This window comes from Hevea brasiliensis, chromosome 10 (assembly GCF_030052815.1).
Source record: "Hevea brasiliensis isolate MT/VB/25A 57/8 chromosome 10, ASM3005281v1, whole genome shotgun sequence".
Classification (NCBI taxonomy): domain Eukaryota; kingdom Viridiplantae; phylum Streptophyta; class Magnoliopsida; order Malpighiales; family Euphorbiaceae; genus Hevea; species Hevea brasiliensis.
The window spans coordinates 93,989,657-94,003,511 of record NC_079502.1 but is presented as its reverse complement, the minus strand read 5'-3'; the positions used below and the strand labels follow the sequence as shown (position 1 = coordinate 94,003,511).

The window sequence follows — 13,855 nt, the reverse complement described above, 5'->3', positions numbered from 1 at the left end:
ATGTTAAAATAAATGAATAATTAATAATATCAATAATTTATTTTGTTATTGTGTTTACAGAAATTATGTTTTAATTAATAATAAATTTTCATTAAACTTTTTCCTTTAATTTTATTTTTAAAAATAAATAAAATTTTATTTTCAAATATTAACAATATTCAAGAGAAATTATAAAATACAAAAAATAAAATTATATTTTTAATTATAAATAAAAAGGTTAAAAATAAGTTTAAATGAATTATATCCAAATAGGTGAATTTGTTGACCCGATTAAATATATGAATTATTACATATCTTATTAGATTAAGCAAGTCAATTCGATTAAATTCTTATTTTAACAGATCATAAATAGATTGATTCAAACCCATTTAATCACGTGTCGTATAATTGTATCGTGTCAAAATTTTCAGCACTAAACAATCGATCAAGAGATACATGGCGAAGAAGGAAAGTTGAATGGCTTACAAATGATGAAAATGGCAGAATTCAGGTTACTTTTGGAGGGTTTTATTGTAGAAGTAGAGACCTTCTTAGTCAATAACCTTTTCATCTAAGGTTGTTTTGTGAGACAAAGATTATAACATACATAATCAAAAAATAGACATTCACCACTTGATTGAAAGCCGGAGAATTTGAAAAAGTATGGTAGGCGAGAAACTCTCACCAATGGGCTCTCTCGCGCAACCCACACTTTACCACTGTTAGTGATTGGAATCAATTACTTAATTCAAGTAACAAGAGGGTTTGTTTGCCAAAAATGGAAGTATGAAAATGTAATTATCTTATAATTTATAGCTAAAATGTAGATTTGGTTAGGGCCAGTTTAGTCCTTAAATTAGATTGGGATTAATCTCAGTTAAATTTAGAATCGACCCAAATCAAGCCTGAAACGACTTTGAACCTTATATGTATGGGATCAGTGAATTAAATCAAACCATTCAAAATTGAAATTGAAATCATCTTCTTAGAAAATGCAAACTTATTCAGTGTGAAAAGTTTCTTCGTCCTCATATTACCAAGTTGATTTATGCTTTCTCGTTCAAACACGTTTTTATTTTTTTATTATTTCTCTGTAAAAGCACTAAATTTACATTCTAGCAATTAATTAACTCTTAAACTAAAAAAACTGCGAAACTGTAAATAATTTTGACGAAGCATATCTTATTGGAGTTAAAGAATTATAAGAAAATTAAGTCATTTATTTTTCACTACATAATCGTTATGTTAGAAGTTAGAAAGGTACATTCACACGATTCAATTGAAATCTTAATATTTACTATTTATTTATACGTGAAAAAAGGATTATATCACTTTATGACACCCGATAAATAAAAAAAAATTCATTTAATGCAAAAATACAAATCGGTGGATTTGTATAATCCATCAACTTAATTAATTAATAATCAAAATTTGTTGAAATGATAATCCATATTTGGATATTGAAGATTCAAGTTCTTATGCAAGTTGCCAGTCTCATAGCCACTTGTGATTTGTGCTTTAATCTTAGCATTATTGGTGTTGATTTCTCATTTCCTGTAGGCCTTTCTCATTTGGGCTCCAACCGGCCGAACAATGCCCAGCAGGCAAGGACGCCCAGAATGGCTCAGAGTTTATAATAATTTAAATATTATTAAATTAAAATTTTTGGGGGTCGACAATGCCTTAGGTAACCATAATTAATTGTTGTTCTTCACACACACACACGTGAAGTTTTAAGTATTTATATTTCTAAATAATTTGCAAATAATAAAAATATTTCATATACTTAAAAATTATAAACCTTATGCTTAATTAGACTGAATTGCAATTAAATTATATTAAATCAAAAATTTGAAAATAGGGTATCTTAGCATGCATTTGTCTGACGTTGCAGCTGTGAAATTTATCATGAACTTGAGTATATCCTAAGAATTCATTGACAATTACTTTGGGCTCCTAAACCCTGAAAGTTGTCCATTCTTTTAAGAACCTGCAAATGTATGCTCAAGAACCAACAATATGTGCCAGTTTCAAAAATCAAAACTCTTTATCCTGTCTTTTTCCTGCATTACTGTATATATTTTTTTCTTTGGTACCATGTGAAAAGATAAACTCCTATATGAGCCAAAACAGCAATTTAGAGTAGTCCATTTGTTAGCACATGTACAAAAATTCCTTGGAATTTTAAAGGGTTTGCAATATAAATTATTGATAAACTTTTATATGCATTTTAATTTATATATTTAATTAATATAATGAAAATTTTTTATTTATATTCAACTAATGTAAAATAATGAGACTTATATATTTATATTTTAAATATATAATAAATAAAATTAAATTAAAATTTTCTTAAATAAAATTAGCATATGATAATTTTAAGTAAAATTTATCATATTTTTAAATAGAATTCATCATAATTATAGTATTATAAATTGAATTAATGTATGGAGTGGTGTATATAAGAAAGTGTTATAAGTTCATTAAAGCAATAATTTTAAGTTGATCTATTTGTTTAAAATATTTTTAAAACTTGTGAATTGTATTTATAAATAAAAAAAAATTAAGGGAAATGAGCTTTTTATTTTGATGTTTATAAATTGAGTGCTTATAATTCTACTTATATATTATTATTATATTTATTCTCATATTTAAGTTAAAAATTTATTTTCCTGCAATAATTTAAATAAATTATTTATATAAATTTGGATAAATTTAAAAATTATTTTTTATTAATTTTAATAAAATACTTGTTTATTTAATTTAAAATTAAATTATGTTGTAATATAATTGAAATATATTTTAATAATATTATAATAAAAAATTTAGTTAATATAATTTATTATTTGAGAAAATAATTTAATATGATTTTTAGTCATTTTAATTATAAATACATTTATAAATTACATTTTATTAAATGTGTCAACTACTTATCAATAATTTATAAATGTTTTAACAACAGAATATTTTAAAATTTTAAATATTTATAAGCTAACTTATACTTATAAACTAATTTTTATAAATTAAATTTCATGAGTTAGGCTAAATACTTGAACTTATACCTAATAAAATGGACAAACACAATGAGTCCAAGAAAAAAGAAACAGAAACTATTATTGGATTCCTAATAAGCAGTTCAACTTTTTTAGCAGATAATGAAAGAGTATTATGCACATGAGACACAAAAAGCAATTAATGTCACACCTCCTTCAATTGCTAATCATAAATTCATCAAAAGAAAAGATTGGATAATTCCTTGACGATTGGATAATTCCTTGCTTCCAATTATTATTTTCCAGCTTCAATGCATTTCTTCAACTTGTTCCTGTCGGCTCTCTCTCTTTTGAGGCAGCAGTCACGAACTGCCATTTTCACACCCCACATTGCATAGAGCAGGAATTCTCACACTTTAATCATGACAGCCACCTCCACCTCCACTGCCACCTCCTCCATCATTCCCACCCATCACGGGTGCCTTTATCTTTACACTCCTAATCCTAAAACACAGTATAATAGCCAAGCCTGAATCTTAAATTAGTAGTTTTAACTTTACTAGATACATATTCACTTTAAAAAATACCCACAAACCTCAATATGTCAAGAAAGATAAAGAAAAACTTCTAGTTCTGGAAATCAGTGATTATAACATTATTATAATATCAAATTACTTGATTCAAATTGACGAGGAAAAAGAACTCAAAAAAGAATAAGAAAAGAAAGAGGGTGCAAGAAAAAACAAGATAATGGTAATAAAAAAAAAAGAATACAAAGCATGCGGAGAGATTGTTCATTATTCACGAGTCTAGGCCCTCCTCCTCATGATCAACAAGAAAGCTCGCATGTGAAAGCTCCTTTATCCACTCAAACGTTCGACGACTTGACATTGCTTGCTTTCCCTGCTGTTTTAGCTTCTGCTGCTGCTGCTTTTCCACCACTTTGTTCTTATACTTTATCTTTAATTCTTGTGGCATATCCTCTGCTGAGTCTTTTTCTTTGCTTTTGTCGTTATTGCTATTTCCGCCACTATTACTGCTTTTAATGATGATTATGTTTAATGGAACTGATTTCACTGCGCTAGCTGTACAACTACACCCACTTAATAACCCTCCTGATCTTTTCTCCAAGAAACTCTGTTTTCTCTGTTTCTCCATGTTCTCCCCTTGGCTTTGGCTTTTGCTGCTACTGATTCTGCCTCTACTGTTACTACTAATTCTGATGCTGGAGTTGCTGTTACTGCTACTTGAACTGCTGTTTCTACTAACGGATGTACGAACCTTGAGATCTTGCAATTCAATTTCTGGTGTACGGACCAAACCCAATCTAAAAAAATCCCATATTGTTGATTTTCTGTTCCTGTTACTGCCAGCATTTCCCAGTGAGGTGCTGGAAAGTCTGATTTGGGGCTTGGGACTTGGGTGGGTGTGTAACTGATTTTGGATTCTTGGCTTTGAAATTCTTGTGCTGGTAGTGAGAGAGCTGGTGCTACTTGATGAGAATTGGCTTCTGCTGCTACTGCTTCTGCTGCTGAAACTTGTGAACCCTCCTATTGAACCGCGGTCCATGGATTCTGACCTTGATAAGCTTCGGCTTGGGTTCAAGCTGTCCTGCCTTAACTTGTTAAGACCACTTTCAGAACTGACTGATAGACGAAATGGGAGAATTTGGCCCTGAAAGAATATATCATCAGCTGCGCACATTTCTGAACTTGTAGAAAGAGAGCCACCCCAGGGGACGAAATCGAAATCTTCTTGACTAGCCTCAGTTTCTTGAGCACCATCTTTACTTGATTGGGTCTCTGCTTTGATCAAATTTACTGGCAAATCACAAAGCGATAATGCTTCTTCTTCCTCTTCCTCTTCCTCCTTATGGAAGTTAGAATATTCCCATGTCTCTTCAGCAGAATTTCTTTCCATTTTTAGAAGCAGAAATTTTTGTCCAGAATACTGTTGGGGACCCTCCTGTGAAGAAAAACAAAGGATAAAGAGCCTGAGATTTATATCCAAAGAAGAAGAAAGTAATTAAATATGAGAAAGAAACAGAGATTTGAATATGTTCTTCTAAGAGAAAGAATTAGAGAGAGAGAAAAAGGCAGAGACAAGTGGAACATAAAGAAATAAAGCCACTGCAAGAAAAGAACTAAAGAAAAGAATAGAAATGGAGAAGTCAGTGCAGGCTACCCAAATGTTCTTTGTCTTTCTTTGTTTGGGACAGAACAAAACTGTAAAAGTTAATCTACAGGGCCGGCCATTGCCTGATCCTTTGTCTACAAATACTCCTTTTCGCATGTATTCGAAGGAAGGTGCTCAAGCGAGGCTTGGAATAGCCAGACAGTGACAGATTTTAGCATGCAGAAAAAAAAAAAATTGTACACAACAGTAACACTTTTTATTTTGTGGGTTTTCTTGCAAACATGGAATTGAACTCATATGATAGTGTCACACCATCACAGAGAGCTTTTGTTTACCTCTATACGCTTAGCATATTCATTTCCTGAATCCAAAGTATGGTGGTTTTATTTGGAATCCAAGATCACTATCACTATTTCTTTACTCTCCTCTAATTGCATAACACAGAGGCATTCTTGAGAGATGGGAAATAGGGAGAGAATAGGGTTGGTGGGGTTTTTATTTGGAGATTTTCTTGTTTTTTTGGTGGGTTGGTGTGAAAATGAAAACATTTTAATTACTAGTGGGTGATATTTGTGGTGGAATTGGGTGCAATGAAGATTTTGAATGCTATGTCATGGACCGCTTGTGAATTGTGATTATTGAGATGGAATGCGACTAAAGGGCTTGTCTTTAATTTTGCTTTCTTATAGAAAGGACGTTTTGGCTTTAGGGGTCCATGTAGAAAAGGAATAAAAGCTGGAAACAACTATTCTTGCTTGAATTTGATTTACTACCAAAACTCAATTTAGCAATAATTCAAAAGAGTTTCATCGTATTTGAGTCGATCATAAATAAAAAAGGTAAAAATTCAATTGAAATTTTGAGTAATTACTCTTCATATGGTTGTATAAATGAATCTAAAGCACCAGATAAGATACGTTAATAAATTCTTTATAAAATCAATTATATTCTCTTATTCTCTTAGTCAATTTTTTTTACTGATTTAAATATCAGAATAGCTATTTACTAATCATCGGCCCTTATTTATTTTTTATTTTCAAGTAACTTGAGGACAACATCACAAATAATAATTATAAAGGTGTTTCGAAGAATTCATCAAAAAATATAAAAATATATTTTATCCCAAATTCACATTTTTTCTATTGTTTTTGCAAATTAGTTGTCAGTTCAAGTATAAAATATGATATTTTATAAACATGCAAAGATCACTGTTAAGCGATGAGAAAAATGAAGTTTGATTGACTGTAGGACTCCAACGAGAAAAGCTTACACCAGTGGTCCATAAACATGGGGTGGCCATTGATTCGATCTTATCAAAATAGATAGTTTTGATTCAAAGTTTAAAAAGAATTAAAATCTTTTCTTTCGAGTTTAATTCGATTAAATTCAATTTATTTTCAATTAAATTTTACTATTATTTTAAAAAAATAATTTTAATTCAAAAATTTCATCAATCCATTTTAATTCAATTTAAAATTAATTTTCAAGAGAATTAATATTTAAAGAAAAATTAACATAAAATTAATTTTTGTTTCAATTAAAATTAATTTTAGATATATAACTTTGATATTTTGCGACGAGGGAAAGTTTCAAACAGCCTATTGAAAATGATGGCATCTACAACGATGTACATAAATAAAGAAAGTATGAGAAAATTATTATTTAATTTTTATATTCTAATAATATTATTTATTTATTTTGAAAATTATGTTAATTAATTTTTATATTTTTATTTCACTTAATTTTTAGTTTTTCTATTCATTTTAGGCGTTTATGTAAATTTCATTCTATAAATAGAAAATTATTTTTATATATTTTATCTATTTTTTAGAATTTAAAATGTTTAGCCTATTTTTTTTTTGGAATACATTGACTAAAAAACTTTAATTTAAACTGAAGGAAAGAACTAAATAATAAATAGAATGAAAATATAAGAACTAATTGATATATTTTTTAAAATAAAAAATTAAATAGTTAATTTTATTTAAATAAAAGAATTAAATAATAATTTTGCTTAAGAAGGAATTCAAACCTTTGAGGATAAGGAAGGTAATGGATAAGTTGATGAAGCTGATGATAGAACAAGGCCTCAAAACTTGTCTACACAGGAACTGCTGCTGGACCCTGGAAATTGACCTGGGTTGGACCACCAATACCATCACCCCAAATGCATCCTCTGCTCTGCCATTTTCCTCTGCAAATTACAAACAGAAAGCATCCTTCATCCTGCATACAAGCAAAGCAAGCTTTGAAAAGGTTGGGTTTTCATCCTTCAAATATATAGTCAAGATTTCAACTCTAGGATTGAAATGTTTTTTAATATATAAAAAGTAAAAAGCCAGGGAGAGAGGACAAGAGAATGACATGCATTTGGACAGGAATAGTAGTATACCTACCCAAGGATAAAATTAGAGTTAATCCTGATTTGCAAGCACTTCATGCATGAAGTTGAGATTATGAATATTCAATTTTGGATTGATTTATACGTAATTGGAAACCAGTTTTATTATTTGTGTGAGATTATGACCTTCTCATATCAATTTAAGGGCTGCTGCCCAATCATTTCATCTGTGACACCATCTTCATTAATTAATATCCCCATCACCAATTGAAGAAATTATATCATAAAACTATATTTTAATGTTAATATTTAATATAAAATTACAATCCAATAATAATTAGACATATATATTTATTATTTTTTAAAATATTATAAAATAATTATCAATTTTTGAGTCTTGGTTATACATACATGTAGATCCACTCATATATATATATATATATATATATATATATATATATATATATATATATATATATATTTTTTCAAACACCATGTATTTAATTTCAAAATAAATAAATAAGTAGAAAACGACTTTTATTTCAGTTTGTTTATTTGATATTATCTAGTGATTTAAAATTATTTAATGTTACGTTTGAATCGAGAGGTTTAAATTTAGAATAAAAATAGATTTATATTTGAGCCAAATTTGATGACAAGCTTAAAAATTGAAAATTTTAAATAATTACTTTTACTTTGTTATTTCAAATTCACACACTATAATCAAATGAATTAAGTTTACATAATATCATAATTTTTAGGTATTTTTATAAAATTTTTTTTATTAGTCAAATAAAAGATTTTTAAATTCATGAAATTAAAATTCTAAATTTCAAATTTAATTCTTAGAATCCAAATGTAACGTAAAAATTTTAAATATTATTTTAAATTTATATTAAAATTTTAAATATAATATAAAATTAATTTCAATATAGATCCAGTCCCAGGCCAATTCAAACTAGGGCTGAGCAGAATTCGGTTCAAACTGAAAAATCAAACCGAACTGAATCAATTTGGTTTAATTGGTTGGATTTTAAAATTTAATTAGTTTGGTTCGGTTTTACATTATAAATATTTCAGTTATTTCGGTTTGGTTCGATTTTTGAAGAGAAAAAAATTAGTTAAATCGAACCAAATCAAATAGTAATTTATATATTCAGATTGAACTAAATCGAACCGAATCTATTTTTGAATTGATTTATTTTTATGGAAAATTTATGAATTATATTTAATTATATATATTCATTCTTTAATTTCATTGATTAATGGTTATTAGGTTCAAATCAAAGTCAGAATTAGACCAAATAACTTGAAAATCAAGGCTAAATTAAAAAATCAATCAAAAATCAAAATCGATTAATTTAAATCAAATCAAACCGAAATAGAGTGGTTCGATTCGATTCGATTTTTCATCCATTTCAATTCGATTCGGTTTCTAAAATTTAAAATTCACTTTTTATAATTTAATTTAATTCGGTTCGAACCAAATGCTCACCCCTAATTCAAACTGTGAAGGATCAGCCCAGGTCAAATCCAAAATTCTAGTCAACCGTTTTAGTGTGTGAATCAAATATAATTGTATTAAAATTCTTTCTTTATAAATTATTTATTCTAAACAAAGCCTAAATTCTAAGCAGTTTCATTATTTTGTTTTTTATTATAATTTTTTTTTATTTTGTTCTGTTATAATCTTAATATATAAAAAAGATACAAAATTTTTGTATTTAAGGGTCCTTTTGTATTATAAAAAATATATTTTTATATTTTTTAAAGAACTCAAGAAATGAGTTAGTGATTTTTAATCAAATAAAAAAATAAATAATCTTTTCAAAGACAGAATTTCATTAACTTGTGAATTGAATAATGATTTATGAATTAATTTGTGAATTTTGGTGTTAAACTAGCAAACCTAGTTTACATGCAAGCTCAAATGAAAGGCAATTTAATTAAAATTTTTTATTTTGAAAAACATAAAATATAGGCTAAAAATATCATAACTAAACGAATTGAATGGAATTAAATTAAAATTTTGATGGGCTTATTTTTTAATATTTTGATTTAATTTCTAAATCTCTAATGCTCAACCTTAATTACAACATCTTCAATTAGTACCAAATGAGAGACACAGCCATTGGAGAAAGCGACAGCATTAATGGCTGCTGCGCCACAGCCAGGTGTTGGTTCGACTTAGGCCTATTCAAACCTAGAATTGATCATAACCGGATTGACTACAATCGACTGGTTTGATTTTAGATTGAAATCATATTTTCCTTTTTTAAAAAACTTGAATAAATCTCAGTTATTGAATAGAAAAGGACCGTATTATTAGATTTCAATTTCATGTAAAGATGTATTTAGTAGAAAATTAAAAAAATAAAATATTAACATTACGTTATAAGTTTTAATCTTAAAAAAAAAGTAATTATTAACCTAATATTTCAAAGTTAATATTTAACTTTTTAATAAATATAAATATTAATAAAATAAAAAGTTAATTTAATTTTTTTAAGTAGTTAAATAATATTAATAAAAAATTATAAATTATAAAGAAAATAATACCCTTGTTAACCTTTTTCTTCAATTTATGAACCCCTAAGTTCTTTGGTTTTCTTCACACTCTTAGCTTTTTCTCCAACCTTGGGTGCTTATGTTATTTTTTCTGGACTAGTTCCTTAAAAATCTGGACCTGGGTTCTCCTCATTCTCTACATGGACTTCACAATTGGGCTTTAATTATAGGCTCAGCTCGTTGTCAAAATGGCAAAGCCATTTTTTTCTTTGATGAGCTCATTCATAGTCCCCCACCACACCGCGCCCGCCCCGCAACTTGATGTGGAAAAAAGCCAGTTTTCAGCACTCCCACCAAGTACAGCTGAGTTTAGATCAGTTATCACTTGTTTTATATGGGCCTGAATTTACTCTTTTTATCTTTATATCCCGCTCATTCTTCTTCTCTACATCGGCTTCTTCAAATTTTTAGAGTTCTCAAATGGGTAAGCCAACACAGAATCTCTATAACTTTAAAATTTAAATGTTCTTACATCATTTTTATTTTATTTTATTAAATTGGGCCTAATGAGTGTGGACTTTGGGCTTCAATCTCTTCCAGCATTAGATTGTTGGGCTTCAACTCTTTATGCTCCAGCATGTTTTTGTCGAAATGGCTAAACTATTCTTGACTTTGTTTGGGCCTTCATATTGATGCCATTTTTTCTTTCATTCCCAACCAAGGGACAGAGCCATTTTTCCAAACAAATGTCAACTACAGTCAAATATTACACAAATAATTTCAATATGTTTTTCAAAAAAATAATTTATATCAATGAGAGAATTTTTTTTCTAAAACAAAATTTGATATTATAATTTGTGTTGAATTTAGATAAGAATTTTTCATGAAAGAGAAAAGTATGGGAGAAGATCATCAATGTTGATAATTAAGTCTTTAATTGAGAAATCCACCAGGCCTGCAATACATAGTACAGATCAATAACACTGTACACTGAGAGGAGAAAATATCCCCACATTTTTTGTTTTTTTTGTGGATTTCCATGTCCTCTCTCTCAGAGAACATTCTTCAAACACTAATCCAGCCTTCAATAAACAATATAACATCCGTAATACGCAATTGCACTCCTCTCTTCGAGACAGAGTAAAGAACCCATCTTTCTACTATCTCCCCATTGTTCTTCAACTTCTAAGTCCAGCTAACAGCTATTGGAGTCCCAACAATGTGTTTCCCGTCGGACCACTCCAGACGAGCGAAGACATTAGTATTGACCGGCGTTGAACTTCCGGTGAACGTAACAGTATAAGATTTCTTCTCGTTTTCTTGGCTGAAACTCAACATTTGAGGCTCTACAGAGATTTTTACTCCTTGAGATTGACCTGAAATGGATGCCTTATAGGTCCCTGCAGCGCCAACATTGGTAAGAGTTCGCGAATATTTAACCACACCAGCGCCACCATTCTGTGTGGTGTCGAAGTTGACAGCGAAAGAAGGATAGTTGAGATCGTTCAAACTATATTTCTTACTCGCATCGCAAGTGAATGTTCTTCTTGCGAGGCTGCTTATTTGTGCGGCGGTATAGTTTAAGGCGCAGAGGAAGCCTAAGTAATCTTCGACTGTTAGATCGTACACAAGCCCTGGATTGAGAGCTGATACAGGGTCTACATGTCCTGCACCATGATCAAATGGGGTGGAGTCTTTCCCAGTAGCAATATCTTGCAGCTTCTGCCCGTTCTTGTAAGCTACATATGCTGTGGTCATTAGCGCTGATCTTATAGCTGCAGGGCTCCAGTCTGGGTGGGCAGCCTTGAGTAGTGCTGCGAGGCCGCTCACATGAGGGCAGGACATTGAGGTGCCTGAAATAATGTTGAAGTAGACGCGCCTGGAATCTGTTGACAGCCCAGTAGGACCAACTGAACCTGCCCATCCTGCTATGATGTTAACACCTGGTGCGATCAAGTCCGGCTTCAGGACCTGTGATGTGATCGAATTAGGCCCTCTTGAGCTGAAAGCTGCAACCACCGGCGATGGTTGAATCCCAACTTTGGTGCCTTCAAAAAGAATTGTAACTGTCGGGTTTGGATCGTCCAACAAATATCTTCTAATTCCATCACCATTTTTTTCACCCACTGATGTAGCTGGCAGCATGTGAGCATCAGCTACCAATTCTTCACCGTTGGCTGCTGTGTTGGCTAAAACCATCCCCAGACCACCAGCTGCCTTCACTATAGCTCCCTTCTGAACTCTGGCGTTCATTCCACGATCACACATCACTACTTTTCCAGCAACTTTTTCTGGTATCAAAGAATCCATCATACATAAATTCCCATTTGTGGAATTACTAGCATTACCAGCATACACAAAAGGCAAAAGCTTTCCCGGTAAAGTGCTTCCTCGGTATAAAGAAACTCCAGAGTAATTTCGCCCATTGCCCAGACTAACAAAAGCAGGGAAATCACGATCTAATGTGCCAGCTCCAACGGTAGTTATCCATGGGGCCACATTTGATAAGCTATATGATGTTGGGCCTGCGTTTCCAGCTGAGCAAGAGACCAGTATTCCCTTCTCCATAGCTGCAAAAGCTCCAATGGCTACACTATCTTTATAATAATCAGACATGCCACCACCAAGCGACATGGAAAGAATGTTGACACCATCCTCAATGGCCTTATCCATCGCCGCCAAGATATCAGAGCTAAAGCAACCACCAATCCAGCACACCTTGTATACAGCGACCCTGGCGCGCGTAGCCATCCCACGGGCTGTCCCGGCAGCATACCCAAAAAGGCTGGCGCCTTCCACCACTGATCCACCTGCCGTCGATGCAGTGTGTGTGCCATGGCCATCATCGTCTCTCGGGGATTTGGACTCCTTGGATTCATCGATGGAGCCTAACATGGCCTCATAACCTTTAGCGAAGAACCTCGCGCCAATTAACTTGCGGTTGCAATTGGCAGATGTGAAGTTGGTACCTGATTCACACTGGCCTTTCCAACTACTTGGCACCGGACCCATTCCAATATCGACAAAGCTCTTGCTCTCCGGCCAAACACCGGTGTCTAGGACACCAATAATCACATCGCTGACAGAGTTAGACTCAGGGAACATATCAGCGGCTTTATCAAGTCCAAGAAACTCAGGTGTACGAGTTGTGTGTAACTCGTACCTCAGCTCAGGCAACACGGAGAGAATCCCGGGTTGGCTCTGAAGTAACTCGGCTTCTTCAGGGGTTAACCGGGTGGAAAACCCATGAATCGCATTGTCATATGAATAAAGCATTTGAGCTGAACCAGAAACTGATTTGAGAGACGAGTCATACCAATGAGTATGGTGCTCGAAACTGGCCGGCATCTCGGATTTAGACATGTGAACAATGTAAGTCTTCTTCTCCACCTTCTCCGGTGCTGCCATGGACACATGGCAAATACCCAGAAGGAAAACAACGATGAAAGACGTGAATGTCTTCATTTTTTTTCCTACTCCGGAATTGAGAGAGAGGAACTACAAGGAAATTGGAGATTGAAAGGCTTTAGCAGCCAACCCTTCGGTTTAATACAAGATGATGAGCGCGAGACGAGACGGTGAGTAGTTGTCTGTTTCTTTTTCTTTGAATGATTGCTTTGAGACAAAAAAAGGCTAGAGCTGGTGTGATTAGTGTGTGTGTGTGAATACAGCTTATCTGGCCATGGGAGAGCAAAAGAGTTCACTGGTTATCACGTGCACGCAGCGGACGATGTACCTCAATAAATGGGTCCATTGACCCTTTATATTTTATACATATATATAGATTTTTACTGTAATTATTTTTAATAATAAAATTTATTGAGATAAAATTATATAATTTTGTGTAAGATTAATTAATAAATAATTATTTTACAAAGAGAATATAAATCTAATAAAT

The 13,855-nt window shown here is 31.6% G+C and overlaps 2 protein-coding genes across 3 annotated transcripts; both read right to left on the bottom strand.

The window, feature by feature from the left end:
• Positions 1–3,603: 3,603 nt before the first annotated feature.
• LOC110638480 (probable membrane-associated kinase regulator 1) lies at positions 3,604–5,717 on the bottom strand. Of its 2 annotated transcripts, none has more exons than XM_021789056.2 (2): positions 5,444–5,717; positions 3,604–4,937 (listed from the first exon to the last, which is right to left on the bottom strand). In XM_021789056.2, exon 2 carries the CDS (start codon positions 4,890–4,892, stop codon positions 3,774–3,776), a length of 1,119 nt encoding a protein of 372 aa, XP_021644748.2. In that variant the 5' UTR covers positions 4,893–4,937; positions 5,444–5,717; the 3' UTR covers positions 3,604–3,773. The 2 variants fall into 2 exon arrangements, with proteins under 2 accessions (XP_021644748.2, XP_021644746.2); XM_021789054.2 differs by lacking the exon at positions 5,444–5,717 and adding an exon at positions 5,157–5,431.
• Positions 5,718–10,873: 5,156 nt separating this feature from the next.
• Positions 10,874–13,663, bottom strand: LOC110638471 (subtilisin-like protease SBT1.7). Its single transcript, XM_021789035.2, has one exon. The coding sequence runs from the start codon at positions 13,420–13,422 to the stop codon at positions 11,143–11,145; it is 2,280 nt and encodes a 759-aa protein (XP_021644727.1). The 5' UTR covers positions 13,423–13,663; the 3' UTR covers positions 10,874–11,142.
• Positions 13,664–13,855: the final 192 nt, after the last annotated feature.